Below are 27,207 nucleotides of genomic sequence, written 5' to 3'. Positions count from 1 at the left end.
TTATAGTGCCTAGTATTTTATTTCCTGAAGACAAAGTTCGTACAGTAAAACATTCCATCACAATCCAAATGAAAGTCAACCCTAAGAGAATTCACCCACTATGTAAATATACTGTCTACTGTGATCTTGGTTTAAATGTTGTCATGAACAATTCTCTCTCAAAGCTTGAGACCAGAAAACCATAATTATAAAAAAAAAAAGAATATTTAATTATAATATAACAACAGTTGGGCTTCCTTCTTGTTTATGGCTTTCCTCTGAGTGCAGCCTAGAAGGTAAATACTGGGTCCATCATTACTTAACCGTTCAGTGTTAAAAATGCAGCTCCAGAATTTGTCTCTTAATCACATTCTGGACTTGGCTTCTTGTTTGGAGCTTTGAAGGAGAGCGGCTCAGTTAAGACCTGGATCACAGGATTAACTAGAAAGCAACATCCAATTAAGTCCCAAAATGTCCCACACATCAGGTATGCAAACATCATCCATGAATACAAAAACAACCAGCAAAATAGTCTAGTAGCCACTGTCTCTAAGTAACTAAGTTTAAATGTGATGAGAAAATAAACCAAGTTATACTCGTGTAATGCTTTAGTAATTGTTAGTTGGCAATTGAAAACACGATAGCATGGTTAATTTATATTACTTCCCAACACCTTTGCAGAACTAATGCTGAGACGACTATGTAGCATATGAGAGTGCAGATGATTACTGAGCATGCCATTGTTTACCTGTAGAATATGCAGTTATTGAAGCAGACCCTGCAGCTGTCATTACTATGTATCCCTCTGCCTTTGTCCCATCTATCAACAGCATGTTTCAACCCTTTAAATACTGTTTGAGGTAAAGTAACCAGACCTTTTCTTTTAGCCTTGCCGCAAAAGGATTTGCATAATAAAACCATGAAAGAAGTAACAAAATGAGCAATTTCTCCATAGGACTAAACATATACACATTATAATCTTTTTTTACAGAATGGAGCCATCCTTATTTGCTGCCACAGTCCACTATCTGTAATAGCATTTTCTGAGAAAGAAAATTTACAGTATCATATATTATCTGCCAACAGAGCCTAAACTGACTCTGCCCTGAGTCCCTGTCATCCCAGCATCCTTCAGGAGCTCTTATATTGCTTTAACATTGTCAGCAAGTGGCCATCTACAAGGTTGCGTAGTCCTCTATTACATTAAAATAATCTAGTGGTGTCACAACATCAACAGATATTGGATATGGTGCACGATGAGCAAACTGCTAAAACACAGTGACACAGGCTTTTTTTTTTTCCCTTTACCTGGCTGATTATTATCACATCTGTCAACAAGGGCCAGGTGTGCAGATCAAAGACAGTCAAATATCAGACAACCAACAGTTTTGTCAAAAAGGCTCCAAAGCCTCAATAAAACATGCACATTATGTCGTCATGCATCCTCTCAAGCTCTGTGCGGCTCACGCAGCCTCTAGCGCACGAGAGTCAACAACCAGACTAAAGTCTAACCTGCCATGCCTGAGGTCCCCCAGCCTTTGGAGCCACTTTGAAGGGCACGTCAGGGTTTCTATTTATAGTTCCTGATTTGTTTGAAGTTTCTGTGTGGCCAGCGGAAGTAGATGGGATGGAAAGTCATTTACAGTCTCAGAAGATCCCTTTGACTCTATCAAGAGAATCACCAAATATAAGCAGTGCCTGAAAGAACGTTGAATGTTGTTGTGAATATTTCCATAATGATGAGATGAGCACTAATAAAAAGACCATTACATGACCATTCTTTTTTCTCTCCAATTTGTACATACTTAACACTATTATATACCATAGAAATATATAAATATTATAAAATCTTTTTTTTTTTTTAAACCACGAGCAAGCACTGGCATGCTACTTGATTCCAACAAGCTCTATTTCTGCTCTAGTCATAAAATCATCACATTGCAGGATAGAGATGGTTTTTAGCAACTTTGTGTAGGTGTATGTGTAAAAAAAGTCAGATTTTGGCTATTTATATGGTGTATCTTGTTGAAATTCAGTACTGCTCAAATTGGCTATGTGACAAAGAGGTGAAAATCAAAATTGATTGGGCTGAATATGAGCTTAGAACTGTGTAACAGTCATATCTGAAGCTAAGTAAGGCTGTTTTTTCACAATTTATTGTCTGTTCTGAACACACTCCCTCCGAGGTCAGCTCATCAGGGGAGTTTTTCATCGATCTTGAAGGGTAAACCATACTGCTGCGGGACGGTTGAGTGATGATTGTGTGAGGGAGGCAGCCATCACGATGGTGGGGCGTTCTGGTTCTGGTATATTGATGCCTTGTCTTTCAAAAGGTCCAGACATAGATGACAGCTCCAGCTCCCTGAGTGCCAAAATAACAGAGAAACTATTAATGCCAGAGACATTTGAAGCTGTATGTGCTTGAGCCTAAAGTAGGCGCTGCAGGCCTCTTACTGATTAGAGAAGGACAGCCATCCTACACGTAAGGCTGGATATCGAACCACAATACTTTTTTGGTACTGAATGAAAACTGTAACACCGAGCATCAAAGACATAGAAAAGTCGGCATCAAATGACTAGTCAGATTTGTAATCTTGTTTAGTTATTCTTTGATCAAATACGGTAATACACGATTTACATAGAAAATGTTTGCCACTTTTAGACTTTTTTTTTTTTTATTGATCCCAAGTGGGGAAAAATTAAATTTAGACACAATTTAACATTTGAGAACTATTAACATCTTTTCTTAAATGAAAATATATATATATTTTTTTTAGAAAAACATGTTTCTATTTCTGAAAGTAAGGTATTGTTAACGATACTTGGGAATAATATCCGGACCAGCATCAACAAATTTGATAACCAGCGTTTCCAACAAGAAGCCAATACGTTTTCAGAAGCTACGATGTAGAATCAACACAAACATCATAATGTTTGTAATGTTGTGCCATAATGTAATTTCATTTTGTGTTTTAACATTGGTATTGAAAAATACAGAAGAGGATTAGGGCCACATGCGAAAAAAATTATTAAGTTCAGAGAACTCAAATATATTTCTCACATGTAGACATGGTTTAGGAACCGGTATTGAAGTTAGTTATGAAATTCTTTCCTGGGAATAACCCCTTGAGATGAACCCGTCTCGTTTTCAAGGGGGTCCTCAACAAAATAGAAGTATAATACAAACACATTTAGAACATATTTCTTAAAGTCACAGTATTGGTATCGGTACCTGTATTGGGGCTGCACGATATTAAAAAAATGTGCGATATGCGATAACATTGTTGAATATCACGATAACAATATTACTTAAACAGATATTAAAGTGCACTCATTTCTGCATTTCTGGTGCTCTCAGTATTCTTCTTAAATATAAAATATGTTTTTTGAATTTAAAACAAATGTAAGGAAATCATTTCTAACAATCTTTTACTGGACATTGAATGAACATTAAATTGAATATAAAAAGGCGCCACTGAAAAATGACAGTTGCATTTTAAAGTGCCGTTTTCTGTGTATATCAAGATGTCGCATCCTTTCGCGATGTGTATTGCGCCAGTTAATACTGCAATGGCAATAAAAAAAAACAATATATTGTGCAGCCCTAACCTGTATCGAAACATTTTGAAAGATACCCAGCCCTAGTTTGGACTTTGGCTTTTATGAGTAATGAACTTACCCTCTGGAGGTTCAGCCATGGGTGGGTTGAGACAATACATGTGATAGCCTCTATCGCAGTCGTCACAGAACAGAAGCTGATCCTGAAAGAAATGGGACAACAAGAACACTTTGCACGTCAGACTACAGCACTCCGCAACACCTACAACATCTGAATGTAGGTGAACTCACGTCATTCTCTGAGGTGCCGCATATGTTGCAGCACTTGCACTCTATGCACTGCCAACGGTACGTCTTCACAGCGGCCATCATCACAGGAGTGAACTGCAGGCAGGAGGGGTGGCCTGCGTGTACAATCATGTTTATCACTTTACTTTGCTGCAAAGATTCCTACTTTCAGCTGCATAAATTAACATTGTTTTCCTGTTGCTAGTCTGTTCCAGCAGCCAATTGTGTCTAACGTACCTGAGCGTCCGCAGTCGGAGCAGGACACCAGCTCTTCTGACTGGCCTGTCTTGTGATTGGTTTTAGAGTCTCCCAGGCAGAAATCACAGTAATTATTGGGCAACGCGAGACCATCTGGGCCTTTCTTGGGAGCTGAAAAACAAGATGAAAACACCCACAGAACATCAGTGTTCAGTTTCTCAAAAGTCCAGCTCTACATTGAACCCAGCATTCTAACGGTGAAATCTCTGAGGACAGTTAATGATCTCTTACTTTTAGGCTCATCGGGCAGCGGCAGGGCGGGCTCATTGTTCTCCATCTCTTCTTTCTCCTCACCCTCCTCCTCAGCCAGGTGGGAGTGGGCGTAGTGGTAGCTCAGGCCAGGACGGTTCTTGTAACGCTTCCCACAGACTGCCACCAAAATCAGAAAATACAACATGTATAAAAAAAGAATACATGAGTAAAGTCCATGTGATATAAAGTCAGTGGTGAAAGGAACTTTTTTTTTTTTTTTACTTCTGACCAAACGGTATTTATAGTACAGCTGAGAGTAACCGAAATACTTTCTATAATTATATCATTTCTATTGTACAGATTGCTGTATTTATTGGGTCTTTGGGGGGTATTTTCAGTCCAATGGTAACTGTACATGAGCATGGTCTATTCGCAGCAGCGACCAGGATGTCCATAACCATAATCTAAAATAATTTATCTCCAGATTGTTAAAAAGCCCATAAAAGGCAAGGATAATTGACTTTATATGTTCAGATAATTAGATCTGTGCAATATCTATTCTGTATTCTGTTCTCTTAAAGGGAAACTCCACCAGTTTTACACATCAACACACAGGCCAACTCACAGGTCTTGTTTAAAAAAATAAAATAAAATAAATAGTCTTTTGTGGTTCCAGAGAGAGTTGCGTTAAGTCCAATTAATTGCCTCAAGTGATGTCACTTGAGTCAGCGATGGTTGAAGCTGAAAACTACAAGTTTGAAAATGAAAAAAATCTGGGGGTGTGGAGGTAGAAGTGAAAGAAGTGAGCTTACCAGGCCTCTGTAGCCCACTCCTCATCTCTGCTTTAGGCTAACGGTTCAAGGCTACATTAGCCGCCATAGCATAACACACGCTGACTGAACTGTCAGTAGAGTTGCAATGTAGCTTTTGACAAGGAAGAAAAATGCGTGGAATAAAAGACAATATATTTGACACTGCTGCCTTTTCTTTCTTTTTCTTTTTTTAACTGTCCATTGTGAGCCCGAAAATGTTATAGAAGTGCAACACTAAATCAGCGGAGTACCCTTTTTAGACATACGTTGGTATGATTTAAGAAAGCTTATCGGCTCTGATGAAATGACATGCATCATCCCATCCTCTTAGCAGGAGCTCTGAGGTAGCCATGTATTTAAGCACAGCATTACTGTAAGATAACATCCCAGCCACTGTAAGCACCATACTGATCTTCACAACAATGGTTTTCACGAGCACTTCCTCTGCAGTGTTTGACTAATGACTAAGTTACAATGAAATAAACTAATTTCACTTCATGCATCCATCTCTCTCAAAATTACATTTGAGTGTATATGACCTCAGTAGGTTGACATTAAAAATGATTTTCACAATAGCTCCATATTTCTCTCAATGTTTCTTGTGTAAGGAGGATTTACTAACTTTAGGAAGGACAAAGATGCCACTGTGTGCAGCTGTCGTCACAGGGGGTGTGTCAGGTTTGTCATAAGATAACACCCAAAGACAAACTTTCACTTCCAACTTTCTCTCATTTTCATTTCCTCAAATGCTAATGTCATATTTCTCCAACTGTCATCTAAAGGAGTGATTAGTCAGTTTCACCAGAGCATCTTAGCAAAGTTGCTAAAGACACAACTAGTCACATGCCAAGCGATTGTGTGCAGTTGCGGAAAGATTTGAAGAAAAAGAAAGAAAAAAAGAAACACTCCCCAAAATCAAACAGGCATCCAACTGACTGAAAACAAAAGCAGCAGTTCACTTTAAAACATGGTACGTGAAATGAGACTTTACAGGGTGCAAAGGGGGTGGAGAGGGGGAAAAAGCAAGGAAAAAAAACTGTAATGCAGTCAAATTGCACACACCAAGATGCGAGACAAAAGACAAAGCACAGAGAGAAAAAACAGCAGCATCCAGTTTCTAGCTTATCTAAAACTGTGGGATGTTCAGGGCCAGATTGAGGTGGAAAAAATGATTTCCATGGGCCATAGCTAATCTTTAGTAAGATGATATGGCTCCTATTTTTGGCCGATTACAACCTACAATTTAACTGGAGTGTAAAATAACACAGTCTTGACCTTTTTCTAAATCTAGTTAATCACATTTAAGTTAATTGTACTAGAACAAAACATTTACCCTATGAACTGAACTACACAGAGCAAATCTACTTGGTAACATGGACAGAAAATAAAAACAGACAGTAAAGACAAAAGACAAGGCAGACAGGAGTAAAAGGAATGAGAGAAATATACCTCTTTCAGAAGGTTTTGAAATATGCTTTTGTTTGATAGTGTCTGAAAGAGAGAAGAGAAGAAGAGAGAGCACAGACAGAGACTCAGAGGAATAGGCTCATAGACCGACAGAGGATCAGTCGGTCAGTCGCTACTGAGAACTGCAGCTGAAAGTGAAAATGCTTCACAAAAAAGAAAAAAACAACATCACATCAAGCAGTACAGATACATAGTCTGACGACATCAAAAAAGTGGAAGAAACATGTCCCCTCTGCCTGTGAAAAATATCTGAAATGCAAATCAAAGAAATGTATGATATTATAATGACAAACAAAAAGAAATTCAGCTGAGCCTGGCCTGGCTTCATAAATATAAGATGAAACAAAGAGCAGAAAGAAGACGGAGGGGAACATGAAGATAAAAGGGAAGAGGATGAAAATGGAGGCGATAAAGAATGAGCAAAGTCTTGCTTGATAACATTACAAACATTACAGCTATTAACATTTGCCCAGAGTTCACATGCTCTACTCTCCCCCATGAGGACTCACTGTCACAGGCGTACGGCTTGTCTCGGTCATCCAGGGCTGCTGTATCCAGCTTCTTCCTATTACTGCCCGCTCCTCGGCCCTGGCGACACACGTTATTACAGTTGACTTACAGGCTGTGGTACACACAAAGAGTTGAGACGAACTTTTAAGAAAGTGTGTTCATGCACACGCAGCAGTTTGTTTTACCTTCCCCTTTCCCTTGCCTCTTCTTTTAGGCGTGTCTTCCTCATAGTCTTCATCATCCAGGTCATCCAGGAAGTCATCTGGCTCGAGGACTCTCTATGTTGAGGCAATAAGAAAATGAGAAAGTCAAATCATTTTCTTGACTCCAAACATCTTATGTGCCTTACGTTGAAAACAAGAACCTTTCTAATCCGAGCAGCAGCGTTCAGGCCTCCGGTGTAGTCACTCTGGTTTGAATCCTCCTCAGAGCCTCGGAGGTCTGTGGTCATCCGTTTTTCCACGGACTCCCCCTTCAGCAGGGCCTCCAGGCTGCTGCCATCCGCTGATAACAGAGCATCCTTCTTCAGTCCTAAATCTACCTCTATGAATAAAACACAAGTGAGTAAAGACATGAGCACAAAGCAAAACACTTAGAAGTATTTTTTAACTGAAAGAAAGAAAATATAGTGGTGCTTCTCATTTCTGACTGGGGCACATCTTGATGCATACAATTGCCCTAAATAAAATTGTATTACGTCAAATTGAATTTGATTAAAAAAAGCAATACCTCTCTTTAATAAATCACAAAAGACAATAAAACATATGTTCATTCTTTTTTTGTTACAGCAGTGTCATTTTTTTTAACGTCTAGAAAGCATAGCCTTTTATAGCTTGTTTTTTTTTTTTTTCTAAGGATGAGCTAAACTGAAGGATGTGGTACCTGACTTGACAGGAGGGATGATAAGCCGGGGGTCCTCCTGAGGATGAGATAGCCGTTTCTTCCTCCACCTCCTGGATGGGTAGGTGTAGAGCTGCCCTGGAGCCATGCCTATGGGACATCAGAAAAGAGCCATCTAGAATAACACTGAACTTATTTTAATGCAGAACTTGGCAGCTTTTGTGGAAAATCTGACAGAGCTTGTTAGCATAATTAGCATTCCCATTTAAAACCAAGCGGGCACATTTAGCTGCAAGCTTGATTCAATTACACTTGGTTTATTGAAAAACAAGGCAATTTTTCTTCCTAGCTATTTCAAAGGGTTCAACAAAAAAACTGAAAGATAGAGAGGATGGTGACAAAAAGATGCTAACAAACCATGTTCATCTAAAGTCAAGCTAAAACACACCACCTTGCGTAATTTTGTACCGATCGCTGCCCTTGAATCCATTGAGTAAATCCCTGAAAAGCACTTTAAAATCTGATAGTTTTCTAATGTAAAACAGATGTTCCTGAAATAGACCTTCACCCATGATATTATAACAGAATCCAATTGAATAAACTAAAATCCTGTAGGGAGGCGTATAGTGCATTTTGTGGCACACTACATGTTGTGGGTCTCACCTGGTCCCCTGTGTCTCTTTTCCATCCAAATGTAGCAGTTGCTTTGAGCCACACCGGTCTGAGAGTCAAGGAATGGCATCCGGACGCTCCTCTCAGCACAGAGCCTGGCATTGTAGTTGTGACATTGTTCCATGGCATCTCTGTAGTACTGCTCTCCCAACCTGACCACACAAACCAGAGCCAGGTGCTTGTTATGTGGTCCGTTATGGTTAAAACACAAAGACCGGCAGGCGTCGAAACCAGTGAAGTCTTACTTCAAACTTTTAAACCTCTCTGTCAGTTTGGTTGTCTGTTGTCATTCTCCGTTGTGCTGCTCACTCACTAGACAATCTTTGTAGTTGAGACTAAATCATTAGTGAGAGTGCAACAGCAGGTGCTCTTTAGTATTGTGTGTCTACATATGTTTAGTATCATACTACTTGTCAACCTACTTGTGTTATCAGGACTATCAGTAGAATTGAATTAGCTAATGAGTTGGAACACAGCCTTATAAATAACAATTGGAGTTAAAAAAGTAAAGTTTGAAAGCAAAGTTCAGAAGAAACTTATTAGGTGTCAGTTAAGTTTCATGTTTTCATGCGTTGCCATGGTTACCAAGGACTTAGCCAAAAGCTTGTAATTACCGTAAATCGTCTAAAATCAACCACCTGTGCACCTACGCAAAGTTAACGGAAATGGAAGTACGTTTAAGTACAAGTGGGTGCGGGACGGGTCACGGAACATTTTAACGTAGCTACATCTCCAAAGACTTACTATGCGCGAATTATAAATGTGTATCAATAACCCCTTTGTCCTCAAGATGAAATGACTGATCTTCAAGGCTTTATTTATTCTAAAGTACTTAGTCAAGCCGCCACAGTAGCACCTCAGCTTGCGCTAACAACGTTGGCCACAGCTTGTTAGCGTGAGAGCCACCTAACGTTAGCTGCTGTACTTCACTGACATTAGCACAGCGGTAGCGGTTTGGCTAGAAAGACACAACAAGTAACCATACTATCTCTATGAATACATTAATGATCAAATTGACGCATGTTCTATTACACAGCCTCCTCATCTGCGTCTGCTAACTTAACGTTCCACTTCCATTCCAGGATATGAACATACACGACGGTCCTGCCAGCGCTGGCTAACCTTATCAAGTCAGTAGAAATGTTGCTAAGCTAGCTAGCGACACGGTCAGTGACTGTATGAACATACAGACGTTCTGATATGACCGCGGCGTGTGTCAACGAGCCAAGTGTAAGGTGTGTAGAAAAGTCCAACACTTACAGTTTGACAACATTCTCAACAACAGCTGCCATCTTGCTTTGATACACGGGGAAAGTGGCAGTGGGTAATGTGTGCCCTCCGTCCGGACTTGTAGGCAGACGGCAGGAACGTGACACACAGAGGCGCCCCCTACTGTTGGAGTTGTGGTATTGTAGGATATTATATTATACAAATACAAAACTGCACATTTGATTTATTCATATTAAATGTTATTGTCAGCAGCTCATATACATGGAGGATAAATTACCCCATAACGTTATACTCTTAATAAAAGTACACTTTAGTTCTATAATAATAATACGTTTATTTAACATAGCACCTTTTACAGAAAAAAACAGTGCTTCACGAGTAAAATTGTTAAAAAATAAGACAAAAAAACACAGTAAAAAGAACAAGCAATAAAATAAAAACACACAAAACGACATGCATTCGACAAAATGGCCAGTTCAAATAGATAAGTCTTCAGCTGCTTTTAAAAAATGTCAACAGAGACCACAGTATGACATTAGGAAGGACGTTTCACAGTGTCGGAGCCACCACTTCAAAGGAACGGTCACCAAGTAGGCTACAAATACACACACACACATATATATATAATATATATATATATATATATATATATATATATATATATATATATATATATATATATATATATATATATATATATATATAGCACCTTTAATACACAAAATGTAGCTCAAAATGATTTACCACAACAACCAAAAAGAAAAGAAAAAAAGTAGACAATTACAGTCCCTAAACACCAACACACAGTTGATTTCACTTATGCTGACTGATTAGACCTTTTCTCCGGACTATGCGGGTACATTATTGACATCTCCCTGGCCCTTGTGTTTGTTTTGTTGCTCCTGTTAGGGCAGGACAACCTAAACCATGGACATTTTTCATTAAAGACATTTTAACATGTCACAGTGTGAAAATCACAGGTGTAAATAATAAAATAAGTGATGGCTGTTTCAGTTTCAGGGTCCTGCATTCTGGTTCACAGTTAACTGGGACACTTGAATAAAACAGAGTAGTTGTTAATGTTTTTAACAAAACTCGAACTGTTACCAAATTACATCTACAAATCATAATCGATCTGAACATGAAAAGACTGCACATTATAGAGACTTTGTGTTCATTTGTCTATGTTGTTTTTAAATGCCACCAAATTCCTAGTCATGGTTTTTGAACAATTGGATTTACCGGTTGTGGCATCACATTCAAGATTCACAAATTATTCACACCTAAATACTTCTGATTTGTTGACTTTTCTCGTCTCGTTATCACTTGGCTTATGAATTTAAGTCGAAGGAAACCAATGAAGCCAAGGTTAACTGCTTCAAATATGTGGAGGAGACGGTCCCTCAGTCCTTACACCCCTTTCTTAATATAAACTTTTAGATTATGCTATCTTGCTGGCTTATTTTCTGAGGTATTTGACCACCATCCTCATCCTCTCCCATTTTTCAACGACCAGTACAGAGATTACAACCACTGTGATAAAACTAAGGCTCAGGTTTCACTGAAGGTTTGCTCTGCTCTTTAGATGAGGACATCCTTCGCAGCATCCACCGATTCATCATAAACCTACTCTCTTAGTCATTACTCAATCATCCTTAACCTCATTTGCTGCAGTTGCATCTGTAATTCATTCTTAATGACAGCACTGCAGCAACTATCCACATCCACTACACCCATACAGCAAGAACAGAACTGAATAATACTTTTTATTTTCAAATGAAATCCAATCGGCTCTCTCTCTCGTACTGTAGCAGACATAGTTTTATGAATTTACTTGCACCAACAGATGTATGGGTGACAAATTAAAAGCATTCTCATTTAAGTGTTTTCTTTAACTTGTCATCTTTCTGTATAGTGTGCTCACTGAACTGTTTTATTGTTTTAATGAGTAATGCCATAGGAGTAGTAGAGTACAGTTACTTAATCTAGAATGGTACATTTTCATGATGTTACATGAGGTCATTGTTTTTTTATGTGGAACAACTATAGTTTTATAGAAATTATTTTTGGAAGTTGAAACCTTTGTTTATTATTCTGTTTGGTCTAAAAACAACTACCTGAGGATATTCATTTTGCTTTTTTGGTCTTGACTTGCTTGCATTTTTGAAGGGGAACTCCAGCAGTTTTACACGGTCTTATGTGGCTCATACTTTGGAAAGCTTCCAATGTATGAAAAAAATAACCCTGATGATGCCATGCCAAGTGGCAAGAGTCCAATGAAAGACGCTATAGAGTTGCATTATGGGAAATGTGCGATTCATCGTTTTTGGATCTTGACCCACACTAGGGACTAAAAATCAGGATTTCTCTGACCGTTATTATTTGAATCTAGCTCTCACAAGTCCCCCAACTTTATGGAAGCCCAATACTAAATTGCTGCAGTGCCTCAGCATAATTTCAGTATGGCATGCAACCCCAAAATGAGTCGACCCTATAGACACCACAGACAAGGTTTTCTGCAAGAAGAAGAAAACAAAACTCTTTACTGTGAAATCCCAGTAGCTAATGTTTTTGACTACATGTAATTGATGTATATCACATACATAAACAGTTTAAGTAATTTGTTAACTGACAATAATTTAAATATCCAATTTGTTCTCTCTTGTGCACCTACAGTAATATAATAAGAGCTGAAGCAATGGGTAATGTTTTTTTTAATCATAAAAAACCCCCAAACAATATCATGATTTTGATTAAACCATGTTTTATTATTCCTAATATTAGATGTAGATACACAAGTCAACAAACATTATTTTCGATTTGTAATGAAAATGCTCCACAGCACACTGACATCGTGTGGAAGGGTCTGGTATTACAGACACATACCTGAAAATGGACAGCAGTTATAACTTTTGCAATAAGTTGCATTAGTAACAGCAGTAGTAATAGTAACAACAGTAGCAATAATGATAATAATAGCAATTAATAATAGTAGTGGTATTAACAACTCTGAATTACAGAGGGAGGAACAGACATTCGTCAAAAGTAATGATAAATGAAGGTAGGAGGACAGGCTTATCAAATGCTGCAAGACAGACCACTGGATGAAAAAATACAAGCTCCCACTAGACAGCAAATATCCTGCCTTCTTCTAAAAAATAAAAAAAGGAAGCTTGAATTGCCACCAGTCTGTTTTCAACCATATCTAATACTTAACAAGTAAAAGTTGTTGTTTTTCTTCATTAAGTACTCCATTATTACAAGTACTCTCATAACCAAAAACCCATATCTTTGACATCAATAATACATTACTTCCCATATTCTGGTCAAAGCTCACCAGTAGCCCTATGCTATATTTCAAAAGATGCCATATGCAACATCTAATCACAGCCAGCTGAGGACATTTCCACAAAACTGGATAGCCAGGGCAAGGGCATTAAATATACAGTACAGCGTTAATGTGTGAGCGTGTGTGAAAGAGAGAGCTTGTGTTCACTATGTCAAGTAGGAGAAATATTTTTGCTTCACATGACCAATTTGGCCAAACTAATTTGAGTCATTCACATTCAAATGAGCCGATAAGAAAATACACTGTGTAACCTTTAAACTTGAAGTCCCTAACATCAACTGGATGCTGTGTCTGATGTCCAGAGCAGAGAAAAGGTAGCAATAGTCACTAAAAACAGCTCATCCGCTGGGGAAGAATGACTCCTCCATTCGAAATTGTGCACAATGTACGCTAACTGCGTTGGCTCACTTATGTATGCAATGACCTTATTGACTCGGTTCCCAGATCGTAGCTTAGTTTAAGACTACTTAAACTAGGAGCTCACGTACACACACACACACACACACACACACACACAAGATACAAAATCCCACTGACAGAGACAAGGCAGTCTGTTTGATAAAGTTTGGACCAGGTACTGTCAACTGTTCAATAGTCTCAAAGTGGATGTTTAAATATTCCTCTTCTCTGGCTTGGAGGGTATTTGATTTGAGCGATAGATCACTGGTTCCACATTCATTTGGGACTGGAAAATAAGGCCAACCTGTTTAAACTGCAGCCAGTTTACTTCCAGCCGTTTATGTCACAACAGTTTGGTGTGACATTCCTGTGGACTAATCAGCCCTCCAAGGCATGGTATACACATCCAGGCAATTACCAGCTTCAAAGATTTGCTTTCAAGGTGTAATAAATTACAAATAAGTGATTATTTGCAACCTATTTAAAATAATCCATGAAACTCTTAAATTCAGATTTGTTATCCAATAACTTCCTGTTGCATTTTGGCAGTTAGAAAAGGCAAATTAAAACTTTGACTGATTATAATAACAGTTAACAACCCATTTAAATACAATTGCACTACTGCCTACAGTCTCACAATTACTGTAAATGCCCTTATTTCAAACATGTACCATATTTGAGGAAACCAATAACACTTTTTACATTAACTATATTTGATTGCCATTCTCTTGTTTTGGATTACTGCAAATGCCAATTACATATAATTAGTTGCGCTTCAACCCTGATAATGAAGTGATCTCATGTTTTTCAGAGTACATCAACACAGGAGAATAGATGGCGATGATGACACACATACAAGTATAAACCTACATGAATTCATGCCACATATGCAAGAGCACAAAGCTCATCTAAGAGAAAATTTAGCATTTTTCCCCTCTCTGCTACTGCTAGTGAGCAGAGCGTCCCATGGTAACTGTAATTCATATTGTACCTGCATATATAAATCCCCTGACATACATTAGATCATTGCCACAGGGCACATTTTAAACATTCTTATCTTTGTACTACGAAATCTTCCTTTAAGACTGTTTGAATGGAGGGTGGGTTTGTAAAAAGGGATTCAGTGTATCTGTAGTGGGTTCAAGTACAGTAAGGCTCAGTACACCTCTCTCTGTCAGGTAGCACATAAAGCGCATTTTTCACAGCCTATCCAATATCACTTCCACACCCCTCACTTCACCTAATGAGACCTGTCAGCTGTCCATCTGCCTGCTCGCATCCCTGCGGTCTGCCACAGAAAATGTGCTTCAGCTTTTTATCTACAAACTGCCCCCATGCCTTCACACCAGTAGGTAGAGAGAACGGAAATAGATATTAGAACACCAAAACAGAAATAATGGTAATGTAAGCTAACATATAGTAAAAACCAGAAGCAAAGAAAAGCTAATTTTACGAAATCATTCCAGTAATATTATTTTGCGTTTGTGTCTGTTTTTCATCTGTGTTTGCGGGTCAAAAAGCAGCATTCATTTGGCCACGTTTGATCAGGAATAACAAACGTGCAAAATCCACAGCACCACAACACACACACACACACACACACACACACACACACACACACACACACACACACACACACACACACACACACACACACACACACACACACACACACACACACACACACACACACACACACACACACACACACTAGAAAACTAATCTCTGCTTTGTACAGAAAAAAATCAAATCAAGCAGAAAAGATCACTCAAAAATAATCAATACAGGCAAAAATTAGAGACAAAATAAAAAATAAAACCACTTATTAAATATATATAATTTTTCCAATGAAACTTGTGATCACTTACTGCACACTGCTAAAATTGAATGAGCTTTATTTTTTTTCTCAAAAACACCTCAACAACTGTCATTCCTAAAAAAAACAAAATAATACATACAAGGGCAAGCCCAACATTCTCCACTAGTTTAACCAAATTTGTTTCTCTCCACAACATGAATCAAGATCATCTACTGGCAAATTAATTAGTTTGTTTTCTCAAACCAGCGATAGCAAAAGATAAATAATAATAGCAATAATATCGGTCAGGTTAATAACATCAATACCAAGAACAGAAAAAGAGACTGATGTGATCCTTCCCAAAGAGAGAGCGCTTTAAAGTGGGGTGATAAAAGTAATGTGCACAACAGTGGAAAGCCACCATCCATGGTTTTATTTGTGGCACGGCATCAAAACGGCTCAGCTAGTCAAGACTTACTGAAGAGAAAATATTCATGCTGAGGGACGGCCGTTTTGGTGGCTTGGAACTGAACTGGGTCTGAATCCCTGTTAATGCCAACCATACCTTTTAGTGATGAATAAGCTCAGCCAGTTGGCTGAAATTGGATGAGGGCTTTCATTGTTGGGTGCAGCTAAATGTGAAATATGAATTGGGTGAAAAGCAAATGACAGATAAAACTGGCGAGGGAGAGAATCAGATAAAAAAGAAAAAAAGTTCTGTTAGCCACATACAGTAGCTGTCCACAAATGCCTTGGGGCCTGCACTGAGAGCAGTGTGTTTGTGTGACCTGTTTGTACTTTGCTTTCAGCCTGCTTCAGGTTGTTGAAATTTTGACAAATAGTAGTTTTCATCAATTTTACAATTGTTCTATTTTTTCTTGCCAAAGAAGCTAAACCTCTTCTCACGATCCTTCTCTTTCCCATCTTTGTTGCGCATTGTTACACCTCCAGCATCACCTGAGCTGGGGGAGATGGGAGGCATCGTCATGGCACGGCTGAGGGCCCTAGGACCTACGGGCGAGTCCCCTGATCCTGTTGGAATGGAGCTGATGATGGAACGGATCCAGGAGCTCATCTCCGCCTTTAAACAAAAGTCAAAAACATTTATTATACTTAACCATCATCAAAAAGAGTCACAGCACACAAACACAATTTGTATTTAATTATTCATTTCAGTAGAGTAATTCTGTTCTATACATCTCACCTCATCCTTTGCTTGGAACAGATACTCTTTTCCATCCCCTAGCCTGCAGACAGAGTGTTGAAGAGGTAAACCATTAGTCAGATATAAACTATAAAGTCCAATACATTTCCTTATTTCGCAATCCTATTGGCATTTTGTCACAACCTTTCATTTTATTTATAATATTTAAAAAGGGTGAAAACTGTATCAAGAATCCGTGTTCTGAGGTTTTTAGTTGCAAAAATCTATTCTCACCTGAGCTTGAATACAAATTTCCTCTTCTTATAGTCGTTCGCAACCTCACAAACAGCCTCTCCGAGGCTGATGGGTACCTCTCCGTGGTAAGGAATGCCGTTGCTAGCGCTCTTGCCGTCTTTATAGAAACCGAGACTTCCTTTTCTTAGGACACAATACACGTTCTGCCAGGACCTACGGGGAGCAAAGAAATGGGATTAGGACATTTGGTACAATATGCCTTTGACTTTCTTAGAAAGGTAGTGACACTGCAAAACACATTTTTTTAAAAGATATAACAGATTAAACAAAATCAGATAAAATTAAGTACATGAGCTTGAAGTTACAGAGTTCAACAGCTTATCTGACAGGCAGGCAGTTAAAACACGTTATGGCAGATTAAGACACCACCAATTCAGTTTTCCGAAATGAACTTTCTCAATATTGTTTAACTGAAATCAAGTCTTCATTGTCTAGCCTCTCTGAAGTCTATTTTAATGCCCTTGACCAACTCCCCCAATAACAACACTCACCTGCTAGCTGACTTTTTGTTGTGCGACTCCATCTCCTGTTTTCGACAGAGCATCCCCTCCATGGTATCTGGCTCAGACTCCGCTCCACCCCTGCTCGGTAACGTGGCAGAAGGATCCAGGCGAGAGGATGCCAGCCCGCTGTCTCTACCTGGTCCGTTCACAGACTCAGTCTCTGAGCCCTGTCGTTCAAACCAGAACATGAATGGTTGTGAGGAGGTAGAAGAACACATGACTGGATGGAAGCAGTGAGCAGCAAAGCAGCCATACATGAAAAGCCATGATGATGCTTGCTTTTACGGCACTGTATGATTACCTGAGATAACAGCATAGCGCGGTCCACATAATCACAGTACACTGATATTATTAAAGGACAATTACAGTAACTTGTGTGGGTAAGACATACAATTAAAATAACCACACATGCATGCATGCTACCCTGACGAGGATAGTTCAAATGTGTAAAAAAAAAAACAACAACATTAAAAGTGTACTGAAGGAACCAGATATATTTTTGAAACCGAGGCAGATACAAATATATAATATATATTACTGTTCTTAAGATAATCTTTGCCTCTTCAGTCAAGTCCCAGTAATGTATTGATCAACTTCAAATTAATAAATAATAACTATTAACTGCAACACACAAACACAGACAAAAACATACATGAACATAATCTCAATTACAGCGCAACTCTCTAAAGCTTAAAATCCTCCACATCTCTCTCATAAAGTATTCTGGATTTTATTTACCACATGAATCTTAAATCCAAAATCCACAGACAATAGGATGTCTTTTCATGTACTCAATAGAAAATATCAGCTAAGCAGACATTTCTGTTCATCATTGTAGATGTTTAAATGAATATCACTCATCACAAGGAGTGTACACATATAGGAAAGGACTAACAAGCTACATATAAATCAGCTTTGAACGGCTACAAATATCACCACATTTACAACTCTGGATTTTACATGTACAGTCACTCCTGTCCTGGTCAATATGAGCACATTTACAACAGCAGACTGATCCATGAGACAATTTGTTCATGAATCAGCATCATGCCTTTAAAACAACAATGGGACTCTCATTAATGAAACATGAATAAATAAAGCAATGGTTTGCATCTGTGACAGAGAGCGATGGCTTCTCAACAGAAGGAAAAAAGGCACTGCAGTTGACCAGGAGCTGAGCGGAGGCTGTGACGGGGGCGAGGGGAAGCTACACAGCTGACCACGGCTTGGTACTCACACGCTCCGGCTGCTTTGGCTTACACACACGTTTAGGCTCTGATTTCTTTCCCACTGACAACGATAGCGACAATAACTGCTGATAAAAACGCAATAAGACATTGTTAAGAAGTCTGTCTGTGGCAGAAACTTCAAAGTTAAAAACTGGGATGCACTTCTAGAACTTTTTTTTCCAGAGACATCACCATTATGACTGGCTTAAATAACATTTGTCAACAACGTTGTGGATTAACTGTTAAAACAATAACAGGTTCACTCAATACAGAAATGGCTCCCTTTCTTTGACTGAGTCTTCTCTGTAGTGTCAGCTGCAAACCAAAACATTAGTTTACTTCTGCTTTCCACAAGGTGCTTATATTCATCTGCCAGTGAGGATCTCTCACTAGGATCGTAACATGCATTAGTAGTTTACTGTATCCTACCAAGATCCCATCCTCCTCCTCACAGGTGCCCTGTGAAATTGAATCAGGGTTCCTGAGGTGGTGGGTGAGTTCCTTTCTCTGCAAACCCCGAGTGGCACTGATTCTTTTCAGAAAAAAGTGCTTCCCACGTATTTGGCATCAACAATAGCCATCAGCTAAACTCTGCTGCTTATCCATATTATAAAAATATTGCTACATATATATTGTTTCTAGGTATTTTGCTTACATTAACATTTCATAAATTAGACTTAATGGCAACTCTGGCAAAAAAAAAATAAAGATGTTTCTTTCAATTGAATAATAGCAATTATTGCCATATGACAAGGGAATATGTATCGGAACAACACTGTTGCTAGTAGAACAGACAGAGACACACATTTACATGCAGTTACACCATGTGTTATATGTATGAGATACACACAAGTTTCTTTTACAACTCGTATATTTTCATGAAATTCATGATTTGCAACAAAATCTCGCCAGGTTTCTGTCATGTAATATTATTAGATGTGGACATCTTATGGCAACATTAAAAGACATTTCTCATAAATGTTTTAACACCGATTGAGTGATTATGATTCTTACAAATCCATGTCATAATGTAGTAGATGAGGTGTGGAACATAGAAAAAAAAAAAGACATTCCAGGACATCACATGTCAGAGGCCTAAGGTAAAAAATCCTGTAGCACTCAAAACATTTGGATCTACGAAACACTCACCTGTGATGTGTCGTTGTCGCTGTGAACTCCATTCACTGACACCGACTGATTGAGTGTGGTCTGGTCCAGACTGGTTCTGCGTTTGAGAGCGAGGGAAAGCATGTTAATAAAAAACTGTTCTGTCTGTTGATTCTAAACACCAACACCGCTCTGCTCTACCAGAACTCTCTGCAGTACTCTCGTTTGGTTTACCTGGCTGCAGAATCATGTGCATGACTTTCTGCTTCAGATTGTGCTACTTCTGCTGGGGGTGGTGTAGGGGGTCGCCGTGCTCTCTCTTCTTCCTCTCTCCTCCTTTGCAGCTCATGCTCCTCAAGCTGAAAAATAGAAAGTCAGTAGTGCTTTCTAAACTAAAAATTTAATGAGTGAGGGAGAATCAATGCCTACATTCATAGATGAGTGGTGGACATCCTGTATCTACCAGGCCACTCAGAACAAATCCAAACCATTCTCAAATACACGTACAATCTTTGCTATATGAATCTTTGGGATATTTAGTTATCTCTCTACTTACTGTAGTGAGTTTCTCCAGCAGCACAAAGCGGTCTTCCCAGGCTGCAGCAAGTTTCTCAAAGGCCTCATGGCGCTTAATTAGGCTCTCTACCTCATCCACATTTGAGCCCAGCTCTGCTGCTCGCACCAGAGGTTCTTGCCCTGCCAACCAAGACTCTGCCACATAGGCATCGCGTCCAAACTGCAACACCTCCAGCACTGAGATGCAGAGGTAAGGGGAGCAGAAGACAGAGAGAAAAAAAGAGAGTCAACAAATTATGAGAACTTAAAACATGCAGTATAAACAGCATCAGAAACTATTAGTAGTGAGTCAGATACACATTTTGGCCCTTTCAGACCAAAAGCTCAATAGCTTAATGGCAAAAAACACAGGTTTCATCGCCGGTAGGTGCAGGCAGCACTGCCCAGGCAAAGAGGACCACAAAATAAAAAATAAATGCAGACGAACCAAAAAAAGTTAGTCCTGGCTCTACTTTTGCCATAGTGCAATCAACACCATTCAAATAGGTGTAAGCTCACATGGCTTATAGAATAGCATGTAGTGTATACCTTATAGCATTGTGCTGTTTACCTCACAAGTCTTGACAGGAAAAAATGATGGCTGCCATGTCAACCTTCAAACTGAACATACATACCTGTTTGTATCTTGTCTGCTACCACACCAAAGTATCCCTCACATTTCTTTTTCCATGGAACTATTACATGTGCTCTTATACAGAGCCTAAAACATGTTCAGCATGCATACCAATTTGTAAATGGTCCATCTTGTCTTGCCACTTTTTATTGATTTTCTCTCTCTTTTCCTGGAGTTGAGCCAGTTTCTCCCGGACCTGTGAATCAAGGAACATTCAGTAACGGGAGGACACATGAAAAGACTGACATGAAGTAATAACCCACAATGGGCCATCAGGTGTGTTCTCTTTTTACTTTCTTGTAAATATGCATTAATATAACTTCAGACAAAAGTGAAAGTGATCCACTACATAATACCTCATCAGCTGCATAGTGATTATTGTTGATAAGAGTATTTCCCATCTCAATACAGGCAGTAAAGCTGTCTGCTCTGGTCTCAATCTCTGACTTGATGTCCTGATGATTGGCAATGACCAGCCCTGCAGAAGACACATCCCTGGGACAATAGAAATAGAAACTTGTTACACTGTTTATACCAGCATTACAGTACAGCATAAAGTCATTAGAAAGTTAAGCATAAACATTCACCTGGGGCTGTCATGTGCATCTATCTGCAGGTTGACACCGTCCATCCAGAGCATGAGGTCCCGCACCATGTTGAAGAAGCGGAACTTCTCCACAGTGTCCAGCAGGAGGAGCCTGCGGGCCTGACCGGCCTCAATCAAGCCCTCCCAGGCAGAAGTCACAGCATGTTCACTCCTGTTAATGTCATCCGCTTTCTCCCCAGCATAAGCCTTCTGCAGCCGCGCTGCGTCATCTTGCACCTGGTTCACCTATAAAGGTCAAAGAGGGGTCAGTTTCCTATTCACATGGCTCTCTTGGAATTATTATTTATTATTATTATTATTATTATTATTATTAACAACAACAACAACAACAACAGATAGCTGACCTGTCCACTAAGGGCCTGGATGTCATTTTCAAAAGTGTTGTGCTGTCTGTGTAGATGCTGAACAGTGTTAAGATCACGGCCAAGGTCAGAAGGCAGCCCCTCCCTCTTCTCCTTAACACGTCCAAGCACCTCCATGGCATCCTGATGGAAGCGGTGCAACTCATAGGAGGCTGCTAACATTTGTGTGCGCGTGTCGATCAGCTCCAGCAGATCAGCCCAAGCCTCGTTTAACCCGTCCTTCCACTCAGCCACACTGGCGTTCTCAGGATGACCTGACTCAATCAGGTCATCTGCCAGCCCATTAACACCATCTACACGCTCTTGGCCGATGGTGCTGGTGTCACGAGCAAACTCCCGGAACTTGTCTCTCAGCATCTAGAAGAAGAAAAATCAGGGCAAAAGCGGGAAACATAATTAATTCAGCTAAATTTCCCTGAGCTTCAGTGTCTCCAATGTATGTGATGGTGAAAAAATACTCACTGTGACATGTTCATAGTCCTGTCCTAGTTCATGGGAGCCAGCAACCACCTCTCTCTCAGCAATCCACTGTTCCAGGTCATCCACCTCCCGCTTCAGCTGGGTCAGCCGCAGTCTCTCCTGAAGCCGCCCACGACGCTCCTCAGCGAGGTCTTTCAACCCTGCATACAGTTTGTCAACTTGAGCTTGCCGTAAGGTGATTCTCTCGCTGTGTAAAAGACAAAAGGGAGCAAGACAGATCAGTGGTTGTGGGTGTACAACTTTCTTCATAAGAAGGCTTGTCACAGTTGACACTTCAACATTCATATCCATTTGTGCTCTCTCACCTCTCTGGGTGTTCACTGGTGACCATGAGACGGCTGCTGTTGGCGAGTTGGTGAATGGTTTGGGCGTAGTCTTCAAGTGCCTGTTCCAGGGTCTGGTGCTTCTTGACCATCACTAGTGCACTTTGCTCATCCTGGGAGACAAATGAGAAATGGTCACATTTTCTCAAGACAGAAGATTGTAAAAGAGGGGCACTACTACTACTATGTTTTATTTTGTCTCGTCTAACCTTGGCTTTTTCCTCTGACATCATGTGTAACTCTTGTTCTCCCATCCACGCCTCCGCCTCCGCTGCGTCAGTATAGAACTGCTGGGCGCGATTGGCCTCTATTAGGCGGGCATGGCGCTTGTCTGTCTCGGCTATCAGCTGGTCCCAGAGGTCCTGCAGCTCAACAAGGCGCTCCTCTAGGACGGACTGTCTCTCACCATCTACCTGGCTCTGAGTCTTGCCTCGTCTATGGATGTCATCGATGCGTGGCTGGTGGCCCTGGATCTCCTTCTGCAATGTCTGATTTAGAAACAGAGAAGCTGGGTTGGCATTTCACCTCACGCTTGCATTATGTGTATACTCAGTGAAGGTGTTCAACAATGTAGAGATGTCAATGAGTCCAAGTCACCTTTATCTTCATTTTAATTACCATGCATTGCAATATTTTATAAAAGTAATTGTTTTTAAAAATGTAAAAACAAATGTATCATTGTACCTGGTTCTTCTTGATTAGCAGCTGTACGGTGGGCAGGTCTTTTCCATGGTCTGTGGAGTCCGCCAGGGGCATCCGCTCTTTCACCCATAGCTGAGAGAAAATCAGACAAATTAATAAAAGTTGAGCATCGGGCAAAACCGGATGCAATAGAAACACTTACTCCAAACTTCTATATCTAATTTCTGCTATCAGTCAGATAATCTGACTCACAATTTCATCCTCCAGATCTCTGTTGAATTGATGTGCTTCTTTAGAGGCGAGTAGTCGCTGTCTCCTCAGTTCGAGAGGATCCTGAAGGTTGGAGAAGTTATCAGTGACTCGCCTTTGCTGACCATCTACCTCAGCGAGTCCAGCGTCCTCCTGGGACAGGGCCAGAGCCTGAGACTGGAGGGACTGCACCTCCTTCTCTCGGACCTCCATCTGGTGCTCAAGCATCTACACAGGGACAGTACAACGATGTTAGACAAGAAGATATGACATTTGGCCATCTCTACTTAACAGATTTGGCCATTTTCACAACTTGAACTCAGCAAGTTCAAGATTTATATAATACATTCTGTTGCTTTTCCAGCACATTTAAAATCAGACATGTTTTGTATAAAATGAACAGTATTTCTTGACAGCAACAATGGCATAGATTGTGCTTTGCTTGCACAGTGTGGTATACCTGGTGCTTTTTGAGCAGGATGTTGACACTAGTTAAATCTTTGCCATAATCATCGCTATACAGCTGACCCTCAAGGTTTTTCAGCCAGACATCGAGAGCAGAGCAGCTCTGTGTAAAGAGCTCTGCCCGGTTTGCATCAAACAAGCACTGGGCCTTGGTGCGGGTCGTGCCCTCCAGCTCCTCCCACTGACGCTGTAGGTCCTCCAGAGTCTGCTGAACAACAGGTTTCAGCTCCGGCTTCTCGGCCACCAGTGCCTGACCCTCCTGTTGGAGACAGGAAACAAGGACAAGTTTGAATTTACTTTAAATTTGCTTTGGTAATGTCAGTCCTAACAGATTGCCCCCAGAAAAAAATATATTTAGATAAAATGCTATCTAGCCTTATTGATCAGCCATTAACAATCCCATCGACAGGTGAATGGATGTTCAAGTACATTACATTTGAAAAATGGCCACACCTTATCAATTTTGTCTAGCCAGTCTTTGTTGGAGGCCAGCTCTGCCATGAAGGCCTGATGTTTCTGCCACTTGCTGTGAAGATTTCTGGCCTCATCATAAGACATGTCCTGTGCTGTCAGCATCTTTTCATTGATCCACAATGTGAGCTACAGAAAAGAGAATAGCGTTATGGAAGAAGCATTATTTCTAATATATTCTAATATATAAAGAAATACAAGTGATTAACACACATTCTATAGTTTGTTTCTTATGATTAAAGAAGCCATTTCTATTCACAATACTAGGTAACTTTCACAAATGTATCCTTTAAGAATCTTTACTTATTTATTCATTACATTATTAAAACATTTTTTTTACCTCCTGCCCATCTTGGAGGAAGTGCTGCAGTTCACGGTTATCCTTAAGCTTTGTCAGCAATTCATTTGCAGCCTCCTTATTCTTAACATGCCTGGAGAAAATTAAGGAGAAAGCTAAATTAACTTGTATTTTTCAAACATCAAATATATATTAAAAAAAAAACATGCTTGCTCTAACCTTTCCTGGATGGAATCAACTTTTTCCTGGATCTTATCAGAGTTTGCATTACAGTCATTAATGAGGCGCCGTCCAGCCTCAACCACACCAGTAATCTTCTCCTCACTGGCCTCTGTGGTGGTGAGAAAATCCTCATGCTTTTTAATGGCCTCCTCTGCTCCCTGAAGACTGGTGGGCATCTCCGTGTGGGACAGCACATACTCCTACACAGAGAGGAAAGGAATGTGATTTGTCTTGATTTGTTCAGCTTGTTTGTTTACTGTAATTGATATATTGAGAGTAAAACATTTAAAACAAGTACAAACTGGGGAAAGACTGAATAATTCAAACTAGAATGAGCTACAAATATAATTTGGCTGCAGCTGCCTTCAAATCCATACTTAAGGTTGTTCCAGTCCTTACATGTTAATGAACTTTAATTTCCCCCAATTTCATTTTTTGTGCCACAGAATTATGTTAGCAGGTCTCTGGATTTGATGACATCAAAATAGACATACTGTAGTATAGCGGCCTACACCATACAAATCTAGGCCTATGACCCACTTACAGTACAGCTTACTTTTCTCATCCCAGTTGCTCTGATTTGAGAGCGCGTGAAAACACATAACTGGGCACCAATGTAAACAAACCACAAACACCCACACAACCATAATAAAGATTAATATAGGGTAAACGCTGAGCTTAAACATGAGGGTAATGGTGGGTCTGGTGAAAAATTTGAATTAGATTTAGATTTATATCCAATTCCTAGTCACTTTAACCAATGCCCTGATTAAAGACTTAATCATTTACTTAAATCATGCAATATTTCTAGTTTTTCCAGGTACACACAAGTATTTGGCTTTGATTTTGGCACTAACTGCTGGACTGTAGACTGTGCCAATAAGGCTGTATGTTGATGAATGTTTTTTTGTTTCAATGACGCCATAGCTCTCTGGAAGTGTATTTTCCTAACCTGGCTGTTGAGGAAAGCCTCTGCCTGCTTTGCGTCTCTCAAGAAAGTCTGGTAGTCAAAGGCTTGGGCCAAAAGACTGTGGCGGTTCTCCCACATGCGACGCAACTCATGCCAGCCAGTGTCAAGTGCCTGGAGCCTTTGGGCCAAGAACATGTGCTGGGCATCGGTCTGACCTTGGGTCACCTCCTCACCAACCGCCCGCATCTTCTCGTAGTCCTCCTTATAGTTATCCACCTCATTCTTGATACTCTCATGTTGGGCTAGCAAACTCTCAGCCTCTGGCAGAGAGGTGGGAATGTCCTCCGAGGCCACGGCTGTCTGGGTGCGGGACAGCCAGGACTGGAAGTCATCCAGATCCCTAAGGAAGCCCTGCAGCTTGCTGGCTTCGCCCAATGACTCCTCACGCCGCTTCATGGTGGCATTCAACTCCTCCCACACCTCTTGAATCCCTGCCAGGTGTCCTTGGATCTCTCCAGCCTGATCTGGATGTTCCGTGGCCAGCTTTTCAGCCTCGTTTCTCAGGTCATCCAGTTTGCCCTGAAAGGATATGAAAAATTATTTTAATGCAGATATGATGACAAGATACCTCAACATAAAGCCCAAAATAACCCTGCTATTAATTCCCCTGGTTTTTACATTGTCTATTACATAGACTGTTCGGTTCCCATCCCTTAGCAATAAGTCTCTGCATGTGACCTCTCCATACCTGAATGGCCTCCAGGTCCCTCTCCATGCCAGTGAGTTTGCGTTGCAGTGCCATCACTCCAGCCAGGTCATTGCCCAGGCTCTGGGTGGATTCAATCACTTTGGTCTTTTCCTTCATCCAAGTTTGGATCTCATTACACTCCAAGTGGTAGTTCTGGATGTTAAGGGCCGACTCTAGAGCTACTTTCTTTTGGCCAGCCAGTTGTTCAAACTCCTTCCATCTAGGGACCACAACAAATGTAATATTTATGGTAAAAATGTTGAGTACAAATATTTTTCTGTGTAAAGTAGTGGGCTTTCATAGGGCTCATATGTTAGCTCTGACCTGTTGTGCAGTTGGTCTCGTGTCTGGTGGATTTGGGCTTTGCTACAGTTGTCGGAGCTCAGCAGCTGCTCTGCGACCTGGTTCACATCGTTGACACGAATGCCTAGGTTGTTCATCTCAGGTTCCAGTGTCTCGAATCTGCATAAATAATAGACCAACATCAGTTCACTCATTCTGAAAAGTCTCATGTAATTTAGACTGGATATTTCCATAGATAATTAAAGTATTTGTGAGAGAAGGCATTGACATTTTGTATACTTTTAAGAA

At 40.1% G+C, this 27,207-nt stretch overlaps 2 protein-coding genes across 10 annotated transcripts in view; both read right to left on the bottom strand.

Annotated features, from left to right (window-relative positions):
- Nucleotides 1-9,967, bottom strand: dpf2 (D4, zinc and double PHD fingers family 2). 3 transcript variants are annotated; one of them, XM_039778123.1, is made up of 12 exons: nt 9,837-9,967; nt 8,568-8,728; nt 7,947-8,054; nt 7,429-7,607; nt 7,250-7,342; nt 7,064-7,142; nt 6,537-6,578; nt 4,315-4,452; nt 4,063-4,194; nt 3,829-3,941; nt 3,659-3,740; nt 1-2,341 (listed from the first exon to the last, which is right to left on the bottom strand). In XM_039778123.1, the coding sequence occupies exons 1-12, from the start codon at nt 9,866-9,868 to the stop codon at nt 2,259-2,261; spliced, it is 1,242 nt and encodes a 413-aa protein (XP_039634057.1). In that variant the 5' UTR covers nt 9,869-9,967; the 3' UTR covers nt 1-2,258. The 3 variants fall into 3 exon arrangements, with proteins under 3 accessions (XP_039634057.1, XP_039634060.1, XP_039634058.1); XM_039778126.1 differs by lacking the exon at nt 9,837-9,967 and adding an exon at nt 8,822-9,328; XM_039778124.1 differs by lacking the exon at nt 6,537-6,578 and having other exon boundaries at nt 9,837-9,966.
- A 5,465-nt stretch (nt 9,968-15,432) lies between these two features.
- Nucleotides 15,433-27,207, bottom strand: part of LOC120544409 (spectrin beta chain, non-erythrocytic 1) — a 49,886-nt gene continuing 38,111 nt past the window's right edge. For 4 of the 7 annotated variants that reach the window (XM_039778116.1, XM_039778122.1, XM_039778118.1 and 1 more), the window contains 24 exons: nt 26,941-27,078; nt 26,617-26,836; nt 25,911-26,447; nt 24,956-25,158; nt 24,779-24,869; nt 24,421-24,567; nt 23,963-24,226; nt 23,506-23,730; nt 23,296-23,385; nt 22,821-23,099; nt 22,594-22,724; nt 22,271-22,475; nt 21,791-22,165; nt 21,427-21,671; nt 21,196-21,334; nt 20,951-21,035; nt 20,207-20,403; nt 19,885-20,009; nt 19,693-19,768; nt 18,552-18,629; nt 17,303-17,481; nt 16,791-16,964; nt 16,557-16,599; nt 15,433-16,433 (listed from right to left, as the gene is read on the bottom strand). In XM_039778116.1, the coding sequence (XP_039634050.1) occupies nt 16,221-16,433; nt 16,557-16,599; nt 16,791-16,964; nt 17,303-17,481; nt 18,552-18,629; nt 19,693-19,768; nt 19,885-20,009; nt 20,207-20,403; nt 20,951-21,035; nt 21,196-21,334; nt 21,427-21,671; nt 21,791-22,165; nt 22,271-22,475; nt 22,594-22,724; nt 22,821-23,099; nt 23,296-23,385; nt 23,506-23,730; nt 23,963-24,226; nt 24,421-24,567; nt 24,779-24,869; nt 24,956-25,158; nt 25,911-26,447; nt 26,617-26,836; nt 26,941-27,078 (4,459 nt within the window). In that variant the 3' untranslated portion in view covers nt 15,433-16,220. The remainder of the gene's footprint in view (nt 16,434-16,556; nt 16,600-16,790; nt 16,965-17,302; nt 17,482-18,551; nt 18,630-19,692; nt 19,769-19,884; nt 20,010-20,206; nt 20,404-20,950; nt 21,036-21,195; nt 21,335-21,426; nt 21,672-21,790; nt 22,166-22,270; nt 22,476-22,593; nt 22,725-22,820; nt 23,100-23,295; nt 23,386-23,505; nt 23,731-23,962; nt 24,227-24,420; nt 24,568-24,778; nt 24,870-24,955; nt 25,159-25,910; nt 26,448-26,616; nt 26,837-26,940; nt 27,079-27,207) is intronic. The other 3 variants (XM_039778119.1, XM_039778120.1, XM_039778117.1) reach the window with 2 other exon arrangements.

Source organism: Perca fluviatilis, chromosome 16 (genome assembly GCF_010015445.1).
Source record: "Perca fluviatilis chromosome 16, GENO_Pfluv_1.0, whole genome shotgun sequence".
Lineage (NCBI taxonomy): Eukaryota > Metazoa > Chordata > Actinopteri > Perciformes > Percidae > Perca > Perca fluviatilis.
This window is presented reverse-complemented; position numbering and strand designations above follow the sequence as displayed.